The sequence below is a fragment of the Cuculus canorus genome, chromosome 10, assembly GCF_017976375.1.
Source record: "Cuculus canorus isolate bCucCan1 chromosome 10, bCucCan1.pri, whole genome shotgun sequence".
In the NCBI taxonomy this organism is placed as follows: domain Eukaryota; kingdom Metazoa; phylum Chordata; class Aves; order Cuculiformes; family Cuculidae; genus Cuculus; species Cuculus canorus.
In genome coordinates, this window is record NC_071410.1 from 13,028,547 (window position 1) to 13,053,651 (window position 25,105).

The 25,105-nt window shown below is 38.7% G+C and overlaps 1 protein-coding gene across 2 annotated transcripts in view; it reads left to right on the plus strand.

Annotated features, from left to right (window-relative positions):
* Nucleotides 1-25,105, plus strand: part of AFF2 (ALF transcription elongation factor 2) — a 333,777-nt gene that overhangs the window by 238,574 nt on the left and 70,098 nt on the right. For both annotated transcript variants that reach the window (XM_054075616.1, XM_054075617.1), the window contains exons 8-9: nucleotides 1,457-1,508; nucleotides 16,786-16,823. In XM_054075616.1, the coding sequence (XP_053931591.1) occupies nucleotides 1,457-1,508; nucleotides 16,786-16,823 (90 nt within the window). The remainder of the gene's footprint in view (nucleotides 1-1,456; nucleotides 1,509-16,785; nucleotides 16,824-25,105) is intronic.

Sequence of the window (25,105 nt, forward strand, 5' to 3'; positions counted from 1 at the left end):
TTTGTAACCACTGGGCTGCCAGACAACAGAGGTCACCGAAAGACAGATGACTTACAAACTGGTTTAAAGATCTCCTTGCACTTTCTCTTTTTAAAAGCACCATCAGGGCTTTGAACCTTCTGATATTTCCACATTGGAATTATTGTCCCCTCTTTAAAATTCTTTATACCAAGAGACTTCTGTGATTTACTGGTAGTCTTCAAACAGAAAAAAAAAAAACCCTTCCTAACAGAACATCCTTTGATTGCGACAGTTATTTAAAGACTAACAATAAAAAATCGTAGACTTCAGTCTCCATCAAGGCAGAAAGGAAACAGTAATTGCAATTTGCAAGCCTGCTGCCCTTGGTAAAGGAGCTCAGGCTGGGAGAAAGGAAGCTCAGCAGTTTTAGAGGCTGTCACAGCAGATCTGTGTGAGATGTGCCGATTCATTCATACGTCATCCTCTGATAAGAGAATTTGTCAAGGAGAAAAGATGGATGTGAGGTAGAAGTGTGCCCAAAGGAGTATCAGCTCTGAGGAGGACCATCAGATAAAAGCGTGAATGTATGTGAGGCTGTACAGGAGTGTGTTTGGTGGCTGCTAGTCATGTCTCTCTAGGTAGATAGATCTCAAAAGAAGAGAGCTTTCCTACAAAAATGTAACAGCAAGTAATATGGTTTCTTATCCTACATGTTTTGCCATATCCGGGTCTTGGATTAAAAAAAAAAAAGAGAGTTATATAAGATGAGCATTAATATAGTAATATGCATTATTCAACTCTTTCTTCTGCCAAAGGAAAGGAAGGAGGTATTGAGACAGACACATCTTTTAGGAGTTTCTTTCTCCTTTAACCAAGGGCAGGGAGCAGTAGTGTGAGATTTCCCTTTATTTAGGAAAAAAAAAATGGGGATATTAATCAGCAGATGCCTAGCTTGAAAAATGTTTGCTCTGCCTTTAGATACTAAGAATTGAGAGGTCCCATCAAACCCGAAACAAGCGGCTCTTTTTCTTGCTGTTCTTCACTCTGCACTCTCAGTTTGATAAGGTGGGGATTGGTACTTGCCTCAAAGAAGATCAGTGATGCCCTAGGTCAAGTATGAAACATGGAAGGCAATTTCTCAGTTTTTAACAGTCTCAGAGCTGAATTTGCCTTCCACCTTCTGATTTAGAAATACTCATAGATGTATATGGACTAATCACTGTGTGATGTGCTAATAAAAGAGGACGTGAAAGAGGAACTGACTGCCAAACTTTATGATGGATGAGTCTGAAAGTCATTTGTTCTTACCTACTGTCACACAGAAGGACTAATACATACATACAAGGAGTATTCATCACTTTACTTATCACAGATCTGATTTTGCTGTTATTGAATTGAAAGAGGGTTTTTCCTCTGACTTTCTAAAGGATAGATTCAGCCCATTGCATATAAAGTTAATTCATTAAATGTAATTCTATATTGTCTTTTTTTCCAGAATGCTTGAGGATGATCTGAAACTCAGCAGTGATGAAGATGACAATGAACAGGTAAATACATCTGATATTAGGGCACAGACCAGATAATTTGATGAAGTTGCTTCATCAGATGAATGCGATTGCGTGTTGGTTTACTGTATTTGCATCAAAAGCATTTTAGAGTCCTGCAGAATCCATTAGCTTAAATCTTGCTTGTGTGCAGAACCTCCATGGGAGGAGACATTCTTAAATAGGAATACATTTCGTCTGTTTTTCTGAATTAACTTTGTGAAGTGGATTAAACTAAACCAAACCATAACTCACTAGCCTTGAAACATCTGCCCTCCATTGTACCAAACTAGCTGTGGAACAGCGTTCACTTGTTTCACACTTCGTTTCTGAAAAATTGATGGCCTTTTTGGAAGTGAATATAAAGCCACATCAAACCACTGCCACATCTACAGAGTTGGTTTGCACTTTGCAATTTGTTTGTACTATGCCAACTGAGAAGATTGGATCTGTATGTTTTGTGCTAGACAGTGAGTAAAGGGCTGGGAGTCCATAGTTAGTAAGCCAGTGATTCCCAATTGTGCAAAGAAAAATCCTAAGCGTGTAACTGTAAATCAATACTGAAAGTCTCTCAGCCAGCTTGGGACGTTAATGAAGAATCATTTTCAGAAACCTGACTCATGTTATTCTCTATCCTTTCCACTTTATAAATATTTATGGATAATTCTAGGAGATGAAGCTGGTGAAATTCATATTCTCAACGTTGTTATCAGAAAAAAGAGAGACTTTGGGTTAAATTCATCCTTCATGTTGCTTCATGTATGCAATAGGTTCAAATCTGTAAATGTCTGCAACAGAGAGGAAGGTAATGCTGTAATTCAGCATAAGATCATCTGTTCAGCCTGGGAAATGTTAATTATAAGTCGATCTTTCTTTCTTATTTATTTTTACACCACCCGAACGTTCTCTTTCAACCTATCTAATCTGTCCTCTAGTGTTGTGCCAGGAAAGATTTACCTTCTGTTGTCAGTTGACCCCTTAGTCATAGAAGTCAGTATTTTTTAACACTGAGATAGACTTGCCCTCTCATTTGAAGCTGAAGGATCAAAAGCCCGTAATTGTGCAGTGTGCTGTTGTACAAACAAGGTGACTTTAGGAAACCAGCAGGATTCCTGATCTGTTGGAAGCTTGTCCAAATAGTCCTGTAAAATGGCGTTGTGATACTGAGGTGCCCAAAGTATAGAAATTGAAATGTATTATCAGGTAGGAGTTACTTTTGTCTTCCTGTAGTAGTCATTTCATAGTGACTTATGTAGAATTATTACAAATTTACACTGCTAAGATGAAATCATCTACCATTGCTGAACAAAGAAGCAACTTCCTGGACTAGCATTTGCTGACATCAAAAGAAAAGCCCTCACTGACTTGAATAGGTGACATCTCTCACATTAATCTCAAGAAGGAAAGATGAGGTTGCGTCTACACTGCACAGTGGAGTATTAATAGCTCTCAAAACATCATTGCTGTCATGTGGAACACGTGTGCCCCTTGCCCAGAGGCAGAGTCGGCAGAGTCACGCTCATGAATGGTGTCACGTTCCTCCCAGTTCGAGGGCTGCAGCCTGAGTCCTTGCGTGGTGGCGATGTGCCTGAGCTGTAGGAAGCCTTGCACTGCATCGAAACTCCATGTGACTTTCCAGTAACACTATTCACAGTATAAGCTGCAGACAAACAAAAGAGCACAGTTAGGACTGTTCATGTTGTTTCTCAGAATTTTATAGTGCATAGAATATATTTTTCCTTTTGGCGGTGTGAGCTTCGTCTCACTCTGAGTGATTAGAGTTGATTCAAACCTCCTAAGCTCTCCCAAATATCTTCTTAAGTAACAGATTACGGACTGAATATTTAGGGATTCCATACATGAATGCTTCCAATTATGTGAAAAATAAATGAATTGTCTGGAAAGAAAGCATATTGAACATATTTCTTAAGTGCCTTGCGCTTCAAGAGAAACCTTCCCCTTTCCTAAGCACCCCACGTATGTATGGCTGTAGTTTGTATCTTTTTAATCTGTATTACAAATAGAGAGTATGGACAGTATGGACAATATAAGAAAGAATCCCACGGCTTTTTAGGTTTCCTGTATGAATGACTGTATGTATCTGTCCTTCAGATTTTGCCACACACTGCATCCCAGACTTAAGGCCTTGCAAAGCTGAGGAATATCGCTCTGCTGCATCACTCACACAAGGCACTGGCAGTACCTTCACACTTTAGCAACTTTTGCCATATCTTTTTAAAGAGAGGGGATTGGAGATGGAAAGAAAGGCTGGATCTAGCCCAATGGCCAGGAACATAAACATCAACGAAGTCACTGCCATAGTTTTTGACTGCAAAATATTTTTTCCAAATGATGTATAACATAATCATTTATGCGGGACAGAGCGAGGCAATTATATTATGTGAATTTTACAGTGTTGAAAGTTCACCTGTGAAGCCCAAGGTTAGAAAAATGCAGTTGGTTTGGTTTCGGAGTTTTTTTTTTAGCATAAAGATTTTGCAGTCACATGACCATTGTAATTCAGCTATACACATGTGCACTCTGTCAGAAAGAGAAAACTCATCTCAAAACCATTCTAACAGTTTATACAGCATTTCTGTAAAGAAATTAAATCATTGTCTTTACAGTCTTTCTGATATTTTTTCTTTTGCTATGGGCTTGTGGCCGGTGTGAAGCAGGAGCCAGCATTTACTCATTTTTTGTTAATAAAAACATAATATGCAGAAATCGAGTTTATTATCTTTCTCTCTGCTCGTATTTCAAGGAAATTGAAATTCTTTGAGAACAGTGGTCGGTAGAGAGCCCTAGGATTTGTCCTTTGAGAATTTCTAGAGACCTTTCAATCTTTACACAGCAGAGCGGTAATGACACTGATCCATAAATGCACCTTGATCGTAACTTTTAGCAAATGTCTATAGTATGTGGGGAGAGTTTGATCTATCAGCCTGTCTTCTGAGGCTACCAATAGTCAATTTGTCATGGTGGAAGATTGTAAGAAGCTTGTCTGCAAGAAACAAAGCTCTTCTATCTTGTCCTCTCACTCCTATGAGCAAGCACACTTACTTCTGATCTGTATTGCCTTTATTTAGGGGTCTATTGACCTCGTGCTCATTCAGATATTAAACATCTCCTTCTGTTTCTCCCCACTGCTGAGGAGAAACCCAATACATGATAACTCCGATCAGTCCTACAATTAAGAAGTGGAGCCTTATTTCTGGATGAGAACTACCAGATTGAAGTCAGTGGAGGGAATTTATTCTCTAGATACTATTAGCAAGGCTGTTATTGAACATGCTGCCGACTCTTAGCATTCACTTTTCAAACAGGATTTTGAATAACTGGAAATTGTTCCTGGGAGTAATAAACGTGATCTGGAGAACTCTCCTTAATATATGCGTTAGGTCTTTTTTGGTTTGGCCAAAAGGAGTTTAGCCGTGCATGATGATGGCCTAGCAACATATCAACAAGAAAAAAAATCCTGAAAGGTGACTATACACTTTAATTTCATACCAGAGGGCTTAAGAAGCTTCAGCAAGCGAGAGCCGACTGAAAATCCGAACTATTTGTGCCAAACTACTGCAAAGTGCACGGAAACCTTGTGTTTTTTCCTCTGCATTTAGACCTTTGGCAGTCATAAGCTTGATGTAGGAGTTGTCAAATGAATTTCTTTGGGCTGTGACATGCACGAGGTCCAATGAGATGTTCATTGCAGGTCCCTTCCAACTTCAGATCTGTAAAAAGCTTTGGACCATATTGATCTTCGCAATATAGTGTGAGGTGAGTTACACATCACTCCACTCCAGCTGCAAACTCCCATCATCACTTTCTGGGCCTCAGTTGGAGAGACCGCAGTTATCACCTACTTCTAACACATGTAAACACACCCCACAGTATCTTTGGCGTAGACATTTGGGAGCTGGCTTTGTCCCATAGACAAAATGCTGATTCTTGTGTCTCGTTGCGGGTGATTTGGGATTAAAGACACACAGAAAACAAAGGGTTAGATCTGGAATCAATTTTCATTTACGGCTGAGAAGCAGTTATTGATGCTGTGCTCACAGTTCAATAAAAGATCTAAAGATATAGACGTTGTATTTTGCTTTCAATATAAGCAGCATAATCAGTCTCAAATGTTTTTACAAAGAAAATTGTATTGACAGTTTTATTAAAATTGCTGTCTTTAAGGTTTTAAGTTATCCACAATTTGACCTACTTGAATGGTTTTTAATATGCACACTGACCAACCCAATAGATTTTTATGTCACATATTTATAATACCAGGTACACATCTGTTTTATGTATTATTTGAGAGATATTGTTACATTTAAGCATTGCATGGATTGTAAACTCTTGTGGTGTTGTCACCAACAGGAACATTGGCATGTGCCGCAGTATTGCATTCAGAAAACCTACTGCACAATATTTTTTTAGATTGGCTATGAGAGATACAATCAAGGCAGAAGACAGACATGTTATTAGTAAAAGCATTAGATGCCAAGGTATTTCAGAGGTGCTATTGTTAACAATTCTGTGAGAAAGGACAGAGCTTTTGGATGGCTTTATTACTCTGTTAAAAAAATACATCAGGAATTAGGAAGAGTGGTGAAGATTTTTAATTAGCAGCTTGGTTCAACTAAAGGAGCTTAGATAAAACATAGGTTAGTATTTTTGTTCTTTAAAGCCTGTATAATTCAAATTAGCTTTGAGCTCAAAGGCATCCAGATGAGTTGTGCTGGATACAGTATTTTAAGTAGCTGTAGTGTACCCAGTTTTCTTTAACCAGCTCGTCTTTGTTCTTCTGCCTAAGGAATAGTCCTGTTAACCTTTGAAACGCGTACTTAATTTAAAGCATGTTACTAGCGTTCTGTGTGTTTTTGAACCAAAGAAACTTTGATACCAGTTACAGACCTGCTTCATTTTCGATTTTTTTTGTATTTAGTGGTTTTGGCAGAACAAATCAATAAGATGTTTTTCTTTTCTATTTGATTTTTTTTGCCTTTTCCCTTAATGATTGCCGCTTTATTGCACTTCTCTGATAACCATACAAACAAAAGGCATGCATGTAATCCATGGCCCTTCTCTGCTGTTTGTATTTTACACGAAAGTAATTCTTTTTTGCTAGGTTAGTATTAGGTAATTACATACAAAATGTTTGACTTTGGAGCTGAGTTTGAAAAGGTGATCAGCCATAGGCTGAGTTTGAATTCTTATAATGCATACTGAGCTTTCAAAGCCTTTACTTGAGGTAAACTTTTTAGTTTATTTATGAAATTCTAAGTTGTAGTGTGCCGTTATTGTATCATGTCAACAGTTTTTAAAGTGGAACAGTGACCCCTTTTCTTGTAACAATATATATCCCTTCCTGTTGTAATTTTACCCATTTTTAGTGGATCCTGAACAAGCTGTTTACCTCCCCAAGGTTTCTCTACATTTCCATTTACTTTGTTATCAGCAGAAAGGTTGAAGAACAGCTCTTCAGTAATGGCATCAATACTGCACACACAGTGAGAGAGGTCATCTTGTCAAAGCTATAGAAAAATCAGATGGATTAGGATGAAACTAGGTGCAAAATAACTTTGATAGAGTCTTGTAATGTAAACAGTTTATCTCTCATTCGGTTCCATAGAAATCCCAGAGTGATGCAGCATCAGTTGTAGCCACAGCAGTGTGTGTTTTGATAAAGAATCCACATTTCAGTGTTTAAGATCTACAGTCATGTTTTCTAATTCTAGGGAACTGTTTTCATTAAGCCGTTAATGAAAACAGAAGCTATTAGGATAATACAGTCATTCTCCAATCTTATCAGTCCATGAAAAATCCTTTTGTGAAGATGTGTCTCTTCTTGCTACCTCAGTCCATTTTAATTGATATTCAAATTATTTTATACTGCATAACAGTAGTTGAAACAACCATATATCATCAGCTGTGTAAAATGAGTACTCCAGCTTCCGTTAGACAAATTTGGTAATACAACATTCGATGGCTGACGTGTCGAAGGTCACAATTCACATGGTAATAACGTAGGTTCCTATCATACATTTGTTTATTATCAGCAGAAGCTTTCAGTAACTACTCTGAGATCTGGGCTGAGCTTGCTGTAGCTATGAGCAAAAAACATGGCACACCACTAAAATACACAGTGTTATCAAAAGCTTTTAACTTGTTCAAATTCACAGAATCTCATGTAATTGTTTCTGCACGTGTTGTTACTGTGGAGGTCATCCATCAGTGAGGAAGGGGATTAATACAACGCTCGGGACAAATGGTTGCTGTAGAGTGCACGGTACTGCAGATCAACAGCAATGAGTTTGCCCCTGCAGGTTGTGGTCATGCTCTTCCCTGTGCTCTGGGGCAGCAGCTGCCCAGAGCACCGCAGGCACTGGTGAGCCCCCTCGCTCCCACTGACTTGCCTTTCCCATGGGTCGCCATGTACACACTGGCAGCACAGTAGAGAAAATAATATAGAGAAAGAAAATAGTGGCAGGCAGACCTAACAAAGGGGGAATGAAATGCCTTAGTTGAAAAGATGGATAAATATGGCTGTAAGAAGTCCTCTCCTCACTCCCCCACAAGTAAGCAGGCGTTTTGTAGCCCCTCAGTGCTCTCCTAAAGAGGTGCTTCTCTTGGGTTGAGTTTTTCATGCAGCCAGGCTCTGTCAGCCATACCACAGGACAGCTCATGAACTTTGTATGTGGGCATGCTTGTGCACACATTTTTTTTCCACAGGAGTCTTTATTAGAAGCGTGGAGGAGAAATATTATTCCCCAGGGCCTCTTGCTGTGTATGCTACTTATGGAAAAGCCTTGTATTGTTTTGGCAGCAAGCAGAGGCAGCAGCAGGTGAGATAACTGATTGACACCAGCATTGTTGTTGTTGTTAAGAGAAAAGCCAGACTTGACCATACTGTCCTATAAAAATAAATCTGAAGTCTGTGATATCTGTGAGCCATCTCAGTGCTCAACACTCACTAATCCGACCACATAGGAAACATTTATCTCCCTTTTCTCCTCCAAAGGAGAGTGTGATTTTTATCATGCACGCCTTGTGAAGCATTGTGGTAAAGAAAGTGTCTGGCTTTCTTATGTGCCGGCCATCTGCAGTGTCGCTTTTTTTGTAAAAGCCCAAGCAGACGTCTGTGCACTTCAAAATCTAAATTCTTGGGAATTTTTCACACCAGTGGAGGATAGTGCTAGTGCTGGCTTTGAGACTAGGGGGGGGCTGCGAAAGTCTGAGGGGAGGACTTACAGGTGGCAAGAACAAGTGTGAAGTAGGTGATGAAAAGGGCATGATAAATCCAGTAATTAGCTTCTGTCAGCCAGAATAAGGGGAGAAGAAGTGAAAGTTGATCTCCCCTGGAGGTATTCCAGAAGGAGAATAGTAATGAGAACTAAACACCTTAATTTTTCTTACGATTGAATGCATCTGCCACTGCAAGGTTTCTGCGGTTGGAGGTGTCCATTCTGTGCCAGCAGGATGAATCTTCCCAGAATGGACCTTCTGCCCGCTCACAGGGACAGGTCAAGACCACAGTGTGACAGGACAATTGATTTGGGCAGGGAGCTCTCGCAGAGAGCGTGTCTGCTTTACAAAATTACCGATTTCGTGGCAATACTATCAAGTATTATTTTTAGAGCTGTGCAATTTAGTAATTGGCTAAGTCATCTGAGCAATGTACTAAATGAGACCAAGGTCAGCGAAGAGTTATTTCATGAGTGTTTACTTCTGTTACCTCTGCTGCCTGTTTGTAATAGATTTGACATTCAGTATAGATGTAATGTCCAGTATAAATTAAAATCCTTAGAGTCTCTAGTCCTGCACGGGAAATAAATGGGCAGCATGAACAACAGCAACATCAATTCACATCTTTCAGCACTGCTGCTGATGGTACTCTTTGACTCTGCCCTTTTGCTTCTGAAGTTTAGGGAGCTAGTCATTGACAGGGAGTAGGGAAAAGACTAAGGATAGGTTGGACTCCTAAAGGAATGAGATAAAGGCCTTTACCACAGAGGAAAAGCTGAGGGCATAAACTGCAGATGAATAGAGGTGCAAGGGGCTGTTTCCGAGATGCGTGCCTATCGCCTTTCCATTTTGATGCAGCAAGTTATAACTTGTGTCAATACTGCAAAAGTGCCGATCAGACATTGCACGCTGAAAGAACGTCTCATTGTAAGAACTCAAAATGTCAACACTGTTCAGGTGAGATTCAGGGATGGAGATCCAAAGAATTACTCTCCTTCTGCTAGAACAGTGACACTGGGGAATACACAGGTTATGGAGACTGTGTGCAGCTGCACAATGATGTCACAGGAAATGCTTTGAATCTGGCCTTTTGCTGCTTATTTCTTGAGGATAGTTTAGAGAAGACTTTGTTTCTCATAGTTTTTTCTTGACCTTTTCACCGTTTGTTTTGCCTCCTCAAGATTTTTAATCATGTGATTAACATGTTGAAATGTAGCTATGGAGTAAACCCAACGAATAATTGATTTTTTCTTTATTCATTTATTAGCCATCTGGAGGGTTGAACCAAACACTCATTTTAGAAAAATCATCAGGAAATAAGACAACAGCGCATACTGAGTTTTATTCCTAGCTTTGTTTCTAATATATTCCCAGTTCTGTTTATATTTGCAGAATAGGATTATGATCCGCTAAGCCTCAGTCATTTGTAATGAATCCATAACAAATTATTTGCTAGAAAATGATTTTTCAAACCAGAATTTCAGTTTATAATGTTTGTTTTAAAAATGGACCGTTCAGTACAGTTTTTCCAACTCTTTCTGTCACCAGGGCTCTATATTTGTTTTTCAAATAAGACAATTCTTTTGAAAAATCAGGCCTAACTCTATCCAGGAGTTCTGTTCTCTGCCACAGAACTTTGCAATGACCAGGTCAGTCAGTATTGTCAGAGCATTTCAATGTACTGTACCTCTTGAGACTTTGGTTAGCATTTATAAAGCAACTTGAAAATGTTTTGTAGGTCTTCAAAAGTTGAATCAGTAGAATTTGTAATGTCATACTACAATTTCACCTTTGTTGAAGGGAGGAGTCAAAATTAATGTTAATCCAATTAGCAACTTCTCATCAAAAGCAGTTTTGAAAGAATCTAGCATATATCGAAGTTATTGGGGAAGAAAGGCACAGTTTCAAGCCTCCATCAAGGTACGTTGGCAGCAAAGTCTGGGCTGTGCCTAAAATAAGTGCACATGTTATGTGAGTTACCTTTGAGAAAAGTCTGTAATATGCTTTCAATGTGTGAAGCTCTTTTTTCCATTTCTTAAAAAATATGGAATAGTCCTTCAAGAATGGGAAGTTGCCACATCTTTCCTTAGTTTGATTTCCACTATTGACCTGATTGAAAGAGAGATTTTGGGGAAAAAATGCTGGTAGAATCCCAACTATATCTTTGTTGTTGCTCAGTTAAAAGCATTTCACTTACATCATGAGTGAAGGTGTCACCTTAGCCAAGGACAAAGGTGATGCCTAAAGCACAGACAGACATAGTGTTTTAGATTTGATCACTTAAACTCTGTTTTTATTTCACCCAGCCTCCATTGCACCAATTGAAATTAAATTTATTTCCAGTATTTCAAGCATTGTTGAGCATCTCTCTGTGAAGCTTTGAAGGCTACTGCATTGCTCAAAGCAAGGATGAGAAGCTCTCTGTGGTTTATACACAGGGAGAGTTCAATGAACCATTCTAATTTGTAGATACCACATGCTTGGTGACTTGATATTTCAAAAAAAGGGTCTTAGCTGATCCATCCCACATGTGTGGCTTCTGAAGGAGAAATACTTACTTTTTTAAAATACAACATGATGAGGGTATATTCTTCATTGGATTTGGTCATAGATATGGTAGCATTGGGCTTTTTTGTCCTAGAGGTGAGACTGGCCCAGAATATCACACACAGAACCTCAAATACAAGGTTGCCAACTTCACGTCAAAGGCAATTAGCAAGAAAGAAATGCCATCTCCTCTGTTGACATTAGGGGACAGGTAGAGGAGAGTGTAACCAATGAAGTAAAGAAGAGGGGGCCGGAAAATAAAGGAACACAACACACATTTATGGATGTATCATCACATACTGGTCCTTCAGCCCTCATGTTTGGGCTTTCTGATTCCCAGCACAATTCTGGATGGTTTATTTGCTACACGCTACATTCTTCCCCACAGGAAGTCGTATTTAGCACTAACTGTATCATTACAGGATCAGAGCACGATACAGTGCAGTCAATAAATAGTGGGTTCAAGTTCCTTACTTAGGATTGTAGGTAATGCCTTCTGTCTAAATAAGATCATGGTATCACTTATAATCTATGAAAAAAATATATAACTTTATGTATAATTCAATTAATATGGAAGGTTTCATTGTTTTCTTGGGACTGTTGAATCAGGTCTCCACAGTGTCTCTTCTACACCTAAAGGACAGGAGAACAGCATGGCAAGTTGTTAACTTGCTTGTGTTGAGTCGCTTAAGTATTCACCCAAGCGTACAGAGCTGCTTAGAAACTAGGAGATTAACGGAAGGTAAATTTGCAGCAGCTCACAGGAAAAGCTAAAGCATGAAGGTCTTCCTTCTTCTGCCAACATGTTCAATGGCATGAAGTGCCATCTGTCTCACCCCAAGGGATGCTTTGAAGCTCAGCAATTGCCTTCTTCATTGGCCGATCAGTGCTTCTGAATCAGGAGGGTGAGGAGGCGTTCTTAAAAAATATTTTTTGTCTAATCTCGCTTCATCGAAATCAAATTATTTTCCCTGAAAATCCTGGATTTTCATTTATGCAGTGGAAAATATGTAGTGGCACTACCCATGTAACACTTGACAAAAAATCTAATTTGCTTTCTCCAGGTGCCAATTATTTCACTTTGATATTCACTTCACTTTGTTAGTTCATTGTCCCCAGGCCTTTATGATGTGGGATAGCTGTAGTGACTGCAGTACTTTTTCTGCTTCTTTCAGTCTAAAAGCCAGTCTGCTAATTGGTAGTGATGAAGAAAATCATAATTTTTTTCACATTTTGTGGTACTCATGCACAATATAGAAGTAGTTTGTTTTTATTCCCCTGTTTAATCTTTTGTGTACTAGTTAAATACCTACTAACAAAAGACGTTTATGGGTATATCCGTACTGCAGGTCAAGTAAAGCACAGCGCGGGTGGTTCTTGAACTAATGCTAAAACAGCTAGTGCCAAAACCAGACGTAAGGCAACATAAGAGATAGTAGTCATTCACAGTTGTGAAAGTCATGGGAAAACATTCTTGGGCAAATACTCTTTCATGGATGATCCTCTGTATTTTACTGTTTTTCATGTATTCTTCATCTTCTTTCTTATTCAACACTAGAGTCAGCTGTTGAAATAAGGTCTCGGAGAGCAGAGGCACAATTATGGAAAGGACATAATTGTGAAAAAAAAATGAGAAGGAAATTACAAATTAAAGTGGAATGATTGTCTAGTTCACTCTGGCTTCCATTTTCTAATCATCCTAAATTATTTTAATGCATGTTTTCAAGCTCAAAATTAGCAAAGGTCCCATGATGTAATTCTCCTAACACCCATTGAATATTACATTATACCAGTCCCATTTCATTCCAATCTTTTGCAGCAGCATCTCTCACTCAGGGCACATGTACCACGATTTAGGGACCTCCTACCTGCTCTGTTTCTAGACAGTTCTTTTAATACATGAAATTTAGGAATCATTGTGGAGTTAAAACCAGTTTCTTATTTGTAAAGGCCTAGGAATAAGATAAAAAAATAATTCTTTAAACATGTTTGTGTTTGAAATATCTTAAATTAATAATCAAAAGCTTGCATCGAGTCTAAAACAAATCAAATTCAGTCATGAAAATGAGAAACAGGAATTATTAACTGAGTAGCGAGGCTGATGGAAGCTCAATGAGATCATTTTGTTCAAAGATTAAAGGCGATGAACACTGAAATAGTTGAGGAGAATGACTATGAACACATCTGACTAGAGCTGCTAAATTCAGTAATGATCAAAAGTTAATTATCAAAGCAGAGAGAACTACTCAACACAGACAATTTGAGTCAATAGCTAAGCAGCCCAGAAAAAAAGTAATTTGGAAGAAGTATTTTCCTATAATGAAGTTATATAAAAGACGTACATTTCAAAGAAACCTGCCTAAAACAAGATTGCATTCTTCCTGATCAGAGAAAAATAATTAGCTCTAATTGACAGACCTGCTGCACACCAAATATTTTCAAACAATATGTTTCTGCATCAAAGCTTAATGTGTAGAGTTACTCAGTGTCACTTTGATTTCCCCTGCCTTTATCTTCTGCCACTGGGCATGCTCGTGATATTGCAACAAATACGCTTTGAGAAATGAATGAGCAACACCTACACAACAAATAAAAGGAGAAGGCCAGATTCTGCATTCCTTTCTCAGATTGAATCCATGATGTATTCTGTGCTGTGTTTAACATCACCATGGTCCCACTCAGAGGCAAACTAAACCGTTTCTAATAGGAAATGACCAGTTGCTTGCTTATTCACCATTAAACTAGGCGGGTTTGTAGATTAACCTGAGCGTTTGCAATATTTGTTTAAAACTCTGTATGAGCGAGCATGTGCATGAAGGGCACTGTCCCTCCGGCGTGTGCATTTTCTTAAGAGTTCAGAAAGTGCCTTCTTACAAAGGGAAAAAAAACATGGAAATTCTCCATTTGAAAATCTAAGGAAATTGATATATGCTAGACTGTTCATGGTCCAACAAAATAAAGTATATTTATTATTCTTTGTTCCTACAGCTACCACATTTCATTCAGGGTAAACAGTTGCCATCAACATAACTAAGTAGTCAAAAATCAAGCATCCAATTTAGACTCTGCTCTTTAATATTCTATGACTTTGACATTGCCAGTTGTCACTCCCTGAAATATCATCTTCTTTAATCTTTCATGTAAACAGTTTCGCTCACACCATCACGCTCTTGCTCTCCAGAATATCTTCTACTTTTTATATAAGAATCGACTGCATTATTATTATTATTATTATTATTTACTTGTGATCCTAGGCGCTCTCCACTCTTCTATTTTCTCTTCTTTATCTGTACTTTGATACGAGTTTTCGAGTAGTGATTTTGAATAATTCAGCAGAAAAAAAAAATTATTTAGATGCAAGTTTCACGCGCTTGAACTCAGAATTGTTATAGTCCAGCTATTTGGTATATAGAAGGGTCAAGCAAAATATCCGTGTACAGTCAAAAAAGCCTCCTGCCATTGTGGAAGGCTGTTTATGAGCTTTAAAAGTAATTTTTGTTCCCTGCAGGATGGGACTGAAACTTGGCATTTAGTGGGTGGCTTGGGAAACTGAAATGCTGGTTTTTATGACATTTTAATCCATTTTAAATGAAGCATTTGTGTGGTGTTACATGTAGTTTATTACTCAGAAAGATTTGTTAATAACATGCTTCTGACTCTGCATTTGCTCATGTCAGCTGAAAAAGGGAGATTTTGGAGAGTATCTTTGGAAAGAGGCATAACTAACATTATCTCATTAATGAGGCAGAGACCCCATTTCATCATAGGCTTTTTCAGAGGGCCTAAGTTGGTTTAGGTCTGTAACACTTGTGCAATCCCAAGTTTAATATTTCCTGAGGTTTAAGTCTTTTATTTACCAACCCTACTGTACAATTAATATAATTGTTTCCTATCATGCATTCCTTGATTTATTCTTTTGCAGTCCAAATGAAACAAACGCATTTCTCTTTGCAAGCTGGGAGCCAGCGCAGAAGATTGCTGTCACCCCCATCTCAGCTCTCAGGAGCTCTAATTCTTTCTCCCAAATTTTACACTCATTATTAGGAATTTCCATGGATTTAAAAACAGATTTTACCTTTGCTATGATTGGAGGCAGGAGTGTGAAACAGCAGGTGTTTTGAAGAACTAGCCCCACTGTAGAGCCCAAAGGAAAGCTCATTCTTTCTAAATTTGGAACCCAGCTGTGCAGGTCCCAGAGGATTCAAAAGTTAGTCAGTTTTCATAAAGGAATTAATTCCTCAAGGGCTTATGTGAGCACTTTTCAAGACCACCAATATTAGCCGTTGCTGTGTATGAACCATTTTATTCACGTCCCTGAGCATAACAGAGGTTAAAGTTCCTCACCAAAACACTTCTCTTTGGTTTTGGTAGGCTTTATAAAAAAAAAATCTATGAAGGTAATTAAGCACTAAACTTTCCTTACTGTAAAAGATTTATGGATCAGTTGTCTTAATTCTGCCCTTCACTGCTCCCCATGCTTGTAATCTTGCTAACCATCTGACCGCTTTCCACTTTTAAATCTATTAAGAGTCTGGTCCTGCAAATGCTAGGAGGAATTTTCTGAAATGATACGACAACACTAGTTTATCTGAGGGTGATATTTCAAGCCCTCTTGCATTAAAACGTTATTTACCTGCTCTCAAAAAGAAACAGAGGGGGTTGCAAGGTTGGTTCAGATTACATAATTATGCCACAGAAGCATGAAAAAAAAAAATCTCCACTAAAATCTCTAGCAGCTTAACCAGTGTGATAGACCGGCGCAGCTCTGCCATCGGTGCCCCCAGCTGTGTTGCTTAGCAACATTTTAATTCAAGAAGAATCGAAGGAGATGAAATCCCTGTGGAGAGGGAAACAGAAATAAGAGGGCCGTTGACAGATGATCTGAGTTGTTTCTTCTAATATACTGTGAAGATCACTGGCTCTTTTCATGAATGATAAATGGACTGTACACAGATCAATGGGTTCAGCAATAAACTGGAACCAGGCTCCCTGTCTGAGGTGGTGCGGGCCGAGAGGCCCAAAGATTTACTCATTTAGATGATTTGGAGTGTGTTTTCTCAAAGGTTTCACAAGAGGAAATTGATCTGAACATTTGGTCATCCCATGCCCTTTTCTGTTGTTGGCGAATAAAAACTGTTCTGGAAACAGAGTCCATTCTTCCCTTTATTTTTTCCTGTTGTTGTTCTTGTTGCAGACGTAGACAGATAGCTTGTGACAAAGGGGACAGACCTCAGAGTGGGAAATGAAGTAATCGCCCTGAATGAGCAGTTCCTAAACTCTTGTGGCTATTAGAAGTAAACAAACCACACTGATATCACAAACCAGGGCAGAAGTATTTTAAACTCCAGCTCCTGCAGCCCTCTGCCGAGTCGCGGCATGATGCCTGGGTGTGTGCTTCTGCAGAGCATCTGAGGTTCAGTGTTTGCTTGTGGCTTGGTTTTGCATTGGTGTGTTATTTAATTGTTTGTTTCCCCCACCCCTCTTCTCTTCACAGGCTGCTGAAAAGACAAAATTGAGAAACATTCCTGTAAAGTAAGTTATTTTTATATCCATTTAAAAATGCAAGTTTGACAAAGTTGTTGTATTCAGTCACTGAAAAGACTAGGACACTAGGAAAGGCGATAAAAGAGATAATAAAATTCAGGTTGACCCGAACAGTTGCTATGAAACAATCAGTGTCATTGAGGAAAGCTTTTGATTTTTCATCTGTCCCTAGTGATTGGCCTCCCCAAGTTTCATCCAGTTTCCATAAATTAATGTGTTGTCCGTGAGTAGCTGACAAAAAATATCACAATCATACTCAATACGTAGTGCTCCTAGCCTTCGGGAGGTTTGTACATGCTAAAAAGATTGTGATTTTTAATTGCAACCCTTGAGAAGGTCTGACGGGGGAATAACTAGGAATGTGCCAAATAATTTGTAGATGCATGGGAATATTTTGCACCTATGTATCAAGGTTTTGCCGTCATGTTGATTAAGAGCTCTTTATTATTCTGGGTGTGCGTCTCTCACACCAAACATACACGTATGTTTCTACTCTGTGAAGGATGAGCAAGCTACCAGGGAGCAATTTCCAGGGCATTTTATGAGAAGTTCTTAAATCTTAGGGCACTAGCGGCAACACTCAACCATATATCATTGAATTAAGAAAGTTGCTGTATAGATGTCTTAGCTCTTTGAGAAAAGACATTTTCAGTTACAGCTACCAGCAGTCAGTGATTTTGTTTAAATAATGCATACTCCAGTCTTAACGGGCTCTTATGTACTAATAAAACCAAAATTTTTAGCTTCAGTAGGTGATTGCAGTTAACTAAGTCCTAGTAACTGTATATTCCTATTACAGACAGAGAAAATGTTCTTATTTTCTTAGTAGTTTGCTGATTAGGCTGGCTTTTGGACTAGAGTGGTTTTGCATTTGTAAGAACATGCACGACAGGACTCACAAATCATTGTGTTTTAGCACATATAACAAAAGAATACAGTTCTACTTCTCACTTGGCTTCCATCATGTATAGTCATTTACACCTTATAAAGTGAGCACAAAACGTGTATGAACACTCCTTGGAGTGATTAGGCAAGATGCAAGATAGTCATAAATCACCATCTCCGTGTATTTCATTCAATCTGATAAAAATTAGAAGTAGGATTCAGCAGGGACCTGATAGCACATGAAACTTCTAATAAGACAAGGGACCTTTCTTGCCTATAGGGCTGGTTCAAATTCAGTGCAAGCTGAATTAAAGTCATTGTTAGCTAGTGGCTGTTTAACAGAGAGTATGAAATGGGCCTTGTTTTCATCTTACATTCTGCAGGATCCAGGAGATGCAAAATGATGAGGGTCCTGGGGAACAACTCCGAAATAATCATTTATCATTCGGTTACTTTTTAAAAAAGTACTTAAGAGTCAAATTCTCAGGAATAGCTCCGCTGAACTGAGTTTTCCCACATATAACAGCGATATTGAGCTTGCAGTCATTAAGCGCCATATATTGTGACACTGCTGCCTAATTAATCCACCAGAAGGATTTGGGAGTATGGGAAAAGGGGTGATTTGGGTTAAATCATTCCTTTATGGGACCTGAGTAAGTGTAACATTTTGGAATGGAAGAAGGCCAGATGGACAGTCTCGCTCTTTCCACCTACATGTGCATATTTCACCCTGTCATGATTCCCCCAAATGGTTGTTTAACTTCTCCTTGACTATGTTCGTGGTGGCAACTTCAATTAGTGCTCTAGGGAATCCATTATACATATTAATTACACTCTGCATAAAAAAACAGCTGAAAAATCTGCCTAGTATTTTTCAGTGACATGTAACTATTTAAGATACCAGTACACAATTATGATTGTACGCTAAAATATTACCTCTCAGGGCAAAAGTAAGAATTGTGTCTTTAAGATAGCAGTAGTAGATATGGATTGCATTTATATAAGTGTCACAGCCGCGGTTAGTGCAGCTCAGGCTTGTCTAGCTTTTAGTCGTTGCTTTTGTAGCTCTCAAATGTCAAAGAGAATTTCACTTGAATTTTAATGTTCTTCAGCTATGCAAAATAAAGTTAGTAGCTTCCATTGTCATAAGGGCTGAAAGCTGTACAGATTCCTCCTACCATATGTGACTTATCACATACATTTTTAAAAACACATTTCTGTTATTAAGACATATGTGATAGTACACTTCTGCAAATGTGAATTGCTTTTGGCTAAAAGCCATGCACTAATAAGTTGAGTTGGATCTAACTGCATTTGACATCTGTTACAATATATATTTTTTTACATATATAAATATAAAATATTCGCTGTTGTCATTAGCATAAAAAATTTCCTTATTTTTATGTTGTGCTGACATAGTTCTTGTGTCTCAAAACTGGAATTAGAAATCACTGTCTTTTAAAGACTGTGATTTGTATAGAGTCCTTGAACAGAGCCTGTTGGTGCTGCTATTTAATGTATTAATTTAGAAGCATGACAAAAGATTTCTGAGGAAATGGTCTACTTTTCGTTGCTTGGTTTATTGATGTTGCTGGTTTAATGTTCAGGAGGAAGTTTACTTTTTTGTTCTATTGAATCCTTCCAGCACTTAACACTTGTGGAGGGAGAAGACCAAGGAAGTTTCCTTACTACAGTTCAGTAAGGCAGCCAAGCAGCTCGTTTCTTGACGTCCAAGTGTCTATAGGTGCTTAGACTAACTGAGGTGAACTTCTGATTTCCAAGGTAGATGCAGGTGGTGTTTGGCTTCTTCAGAAGTCTTGGTCCCTATTCCATGTTGCTAGTAGCACTGCAAGACACAACACATCCATAGGAACTCATCCTTATGTATTGGTGGCATTAGCTGGCATGATATTGCTACAAAGAAGCACACAGAAAATAGCTGGGAAGTCTCTATGTCTGCAGAACTGATTTTAATTTTTTTTTTTTTTGGTGGAAATAGCGCCATTACTTTTCCAAGCGTGTTAGACCCTTTTCTGTGGCACCAAGGTGGCTCCCATAATTGTAGAATCCATAACATTTAACTTATTTATCCACTCCTGCCCATTTGTCTCCCATTGACTTTATCCATATTTACACTGGGTCTGCAGTAGAAAAGGGAATTCCTGAGTGCAGTCCTGGATACTTTCTTACTGGTCCTTATCACGCTGTTCCTATCCCTAATTCTCAAAGAGGGTAACGTGACCTAAGCAAGTTTATCCCGTGGAGATTTTATGATTTCTAAGAAGCTGTTATATGAAAAACTATTTTGAATTAGTACGTGCAGAGGAAATAATCTTCTGTATACCTTGTGATTTGATGGAAGAGGAGAACAGCCAGATCATTAGAAGTAAACAGCAGCTTTGTTCTGAAACCGAACTGATGATCACTCTTTATAGATCTTTTTTCCAGCCTTTCATAGGCAGTGGGAGCCCATGTCAGCATAGACCCTAGAGGAATCACATTCGTGTTGACTTGGACCACGTCACTTGTCTGTTATCGGTGGGTTGAGCTGCAGAATCCCCTCAGATCCAGGCACAGTCAGGGTTAGGTCTCGCTCTGAAGTAAAAATACACTTGGCTTGTCAGCCTGTACTTTAATGTAAACTGAAGGTCAACAACCCAGTGCTTTATCTCTGCCAGTGGCTGAAGGTGGGGGAAGAAGAACAGCGATTACTGAGGCAGCCTCCATGGCGAGTATCCTCCCACCTTCCTGCTCATGCTTCCATAACTGCATGTCCTGTGTTTGGGAGGTACCAATGGACTTATCCTCTATGCAAAATCTCTTTTGATATCTATTGATACTTCTTGCCTGCACAACATCCTGTGGCACTGAGGACCACACTGTGTGAAAAAATAGTGTCTTTTGTCTGTTTTAAACTCTTTTCCTCAAATTTTCACTGGAATCCACACAAATAGTCTTATACGAAAGAGCAACTGATTACTCATTCTTCATTCCTGATATTACCTATCTCTGTCATATAGGCACAGGGCAAGTCTATCTGCAACTGGGAAAGGAGGGGTGTATGTCTACTAGTCAGGTAGAGACAGCGGTTAGGAAGATAACTAGTTCTTTTCACTGTTTTCCATATCAAAGAGATGAGTTCTTTGCATGGCAACACCCGTGTGACTAAGGACTGGATATAATGTCACTTGAAACAAATGCCTTGATTACAGTCCTTTATCAAAATGGCCAAATGGTCTTCCTGGGAGAATGTGGGCAGGTGAAAGAATAATTTGTCTAAAACCTAATGTAAATCAGCTCTACAAAATATAACAGTTTTGGAAGAGAAAAATCAGATTTTTAAAAAGGAAAATAAATGCTTTTAAGAGTGGTCCATGTAGTCCATGAACTGCTGTAGAACTGTATGAATATTGGAATTGACTTCTTGCTTCAGGGAATAAAACATTGCCTTCCTTGAGCGTCCTTTATATTCTCTTCTTTTATAGTTCCTTTAAAAACCCTCAATAGAAAGCAGTGGCATTTTCCCCAAACACCTGCATATGCTTAAATTTGCTATAGATTTAATGACTTCCAGATACACGTTTTGGGATTATAGTGTGTGTTAAAATCCCACTGCTTTTTATATTTTCAAAATATATTTGCTTTCCGTCAGTCACAAGTTTGTTAACCAGAAAGACTTCAAGTGTTTATTGTCTTTTCCTGCCATAAAGCTCCTCTTCTCCTCAGAAAGGCAAGTGTCTTAACTTGGTATAGTTTTCAGTCCCAACCATCATTGGAAATGCAATCCATTAACATTTGATATCTTGACATTTCAATTGACCTCTCATTTGCAAAGCGCAGTGGTATTTTTCGTGGCCTTTTCATCCTTGATTATACATGGAATAGGAGTGACTGTTTCTACTGACTGCACTTTAAAAATATCTTTCTTTTACCCGCTGGAGTGGCACCTTGTTTTTGCCTCCCTGGCTAGACCTTATTCTGCATGGAAGGGCTGAGGTCTAAGCAAGTCATGCAGAGCCAGAGGATTTTCTTATTGACTCACTAAGCGGGAGGGCAAGCAGGTCAGACTCTGAGGGTCAGTTAATGTATGCTGTAATAGCAGTAACCACAAACAGATCTTTTGCTCCCATTGGCAGAAGTGCAGGCCAGTGGGCTAGATCTGAAAGTTGGCTTGGCTTTAACCAGCTAAATCAGGCAGTTGTAGAGTTATGAAAGGGGTGGTGTGCCGTTGGTGCGCATGCTCAGCTCTTACACTGCAGGCTATCTCTTGCCCTGTGTTTAAAAAAAGAACAAAAGTGTGTCATGTCTAAGTTGAAAAAGCCTCCCATGCATGGATAATCGTATGGGAGGACGGCCATAGATACATATATGTATGTGTGTGTATAAATGTACATAGGTGTATACATATATAGGCACCTATACACGCAAGGTAGCTATGAACGTTTGTGTATGTATGCCTGATGGACTTTTGTTAAAGGACTTAAACCTGCTATAACTCTTATTCTCAGTAAAACTCCCAAGCCATTTCCATACCACCAGCTGTTATTCTGTGCATCTAAACCTTCCTTCCCATTGTTTCTCCTCAGTTTCTGGCAAACTACTAAATCAGCCAGCACCAATTCAATTAGTTCGGAAAATGCATTACAACACAGTGCCTAAACTGCCTGCCCGTACTCATTGCTCAAAGAAATCCGTTCATATTTATGTTTTAATACTTTAAGTCTAGCATGCAAAACCACTCAAATCCTCAGTAGAAATCCAGGAAAAAAGCCTGCTTACTGGCAATTATAGACAGCGTTCTTCAGCCCCTGATCCTCCTCGTCTGTCCGCTTGGACATCTACATAGGTGCAGAGTGCAGTCAATGGGATCGGTTCATTGCACCAGCAATAAAGTCGCTCAAAGCATTCACAAAAAACCTAAACGCCTCTGATTCTGCAAGTTGAGCCACATGGTAGATACTCTACAGACGTGCAGTACTCACGGCAGGGTCAGCACTTGGAGTGTCCCTATGGAAACCAATACACGTGTGGTAGTGTTGGTTTCCAGTGAGTTTTGTTTAGGGGAGCTACATTTCCTTAGCAGAATATGAACTCTAGAAATGTTGCAAAGGATTATTTTACTCTTACAAGTTAAAGGTTAGTGTTGGAAATGGATTAGAGAACTGCCGCTTTTAAATTGTTTGCAAAGAAACGCACATATTAAATCCTTTTTGATGATATCACGTTAATCCTTAAATACTGATTTTTATGTAAATTTTGACTCTTGCAAAGCTCTGACAATTCAGCTATCCCCATGTGGTTTTATCAGAGCTCAATTGCTCCTTTAGATGTTTTTTTCTTTTTGCAGTACCTTTTGCTTTATTCCAAAGTCATCAGGGCAGCTGGAAGATGTAGTACTTTAGACATAAAATAATAAGTCTATTTAATATTTTACCTTTATTTTCTGAATTTGTTCCTCTGACACATCTTGTTAGATATATTTTTATCAGTCCAAAGGATAACCACAGTAGAGCTATTTTTATTTCTAGGGAAATGATGCATGATAACTACTGGCAGGGCCCAAAACAGTAAATCAGTCCTGTTCTAACCACAGAATGTATTAAAAGTCTGTAGCCTGTGGTAATAAGTTATAATTTAGTTGACTAGCAGTTTGTTTGGACTTAAAACTGTACAAATGAGTCACATTGGCTAAGTCCTGAAATATAAAACAGTTTTTGCTTTATTAAGGTTTTCAGCTACCATCACAAGAGGTACCTAGAGAGAACAGACATTTTTCAAATGGGCGCAATACATTTTTATAGTGAAATGCTTCCTACTTGATTATATAATTTATAGTAGATGGTTAAATTACCACACGTCCTGTGTAGTGCTCAATGTTTGCTTACAAGACAATGAGATGAACTGACTCTGAGAGCTCATTCATCTAATCTCTTACAAATCTGAGCACGCACCATCAATACCAAGCACCGCTGGCTGTATCCAGCCGCGAGGCGCCCCTCAGCTGCCAAGCCAGGCATATTGCTCCATCGCCATCAGAGAACTTCAGACAGCAGGAGAAACCTTCTCTTTTGTATATTTTTATTTATAGAGACATGTATATGCCGGTTGACCAAAGCTAATCTTACATTTGTGTAAAATTTGCCAGGAGTCTTGCCACTGGACAAAAATAAGTATTTTTATTTTAACTAGGTCATATTTGTTATTTTTCAAAACAATATTTTTATACTTTCATTATGATACAGCTTGTCAAGATTAAATTTAGGTCAGTTTTTTATATTTTTGAAAAAGTGAAAGTTTGAACCAAACATAATCTTTTTTCCCCTGATTCTATCTTTTGACTGAAAAAAAAAGTCAGCTAAGGTCAATATTTTTTTTTCCAGTTGTAGCATGTACTCGCTGTTGATCAAAGGAGTACCTGTTCTTATCTCCTCAGTCGTACTGTGGTTTTGATCATTTTAGATTGCATATATGCTGTTCTGGTTATTATTTTTAATTTTAAATTACTTACGTTCATTCGAACAATTATTGTAAGCGTTTGCTTTGGGCATTGTATTAAGTAACAGCTGTTTTCTAACTACCTGTGATCTTTTTTAGATTAATGCCTTAAAAATGTGCTTGTGAGTAATTAAGATGTTGCAGCCGAGCAACAACTGCTAGCAAAATTGAAGAAAAGAGCTGATGCTGGTATAGACGGGAGTACCGGTTCTCCTGGTTTCAGTTCAGCTGCCTGAGTGCAGCATAGGAACCAGCCTTCAGATCTCATAACCCTGAATTTTGCTGTTATGCCATTTTTGTGCTGCTGGAAAATAAATAACCACAGCAAAGGTGTAGGTAGTGTTAGTGTATGTGACTATATGGTTTATTTAGGTTCTAGCATGTGCTGGACACTCTCCTGATGAAAAATCCTGCCTTGGAGAGCCTGCTAAGAGGCAGTGGACAAAGCTACCAGGGAGTGGGATTTCAAAGAAACAGTCAACAGAATCTTTGAAATACGTAGGCCTGTGTCTGCTCTTTTTTGAACTGCAGAACTCCACTAGTTTAATTGGCATTTATCCTGATTTTACCGTGGCAAGAGAGGGGAGAATGAAGATTCGTTGCCCTTTCTGGCTTGTGGCCTCATAGTGATGTATCTCAGAGGTTTCCTCCACCTTGTAGGTCATGAAAATGGGGCAGAAGAAAGGTGGTCCTAGTTGCTGTCACCTTTTATATATTCAAAAAGAAGTGGCTTTCGTACAGCAAACAGTCCTTTACTTGGGCAGTGAGTAAGTGAAATTTAAAAAAAAAAAAAAGTTGTCTTTGAAGCATTTATTATTTTTAAATACAAGCACAAAAAATAATAATCTTGTGCTAAGTGAGAGAAGAAGGAAAAAAAAACCAGTCATTTA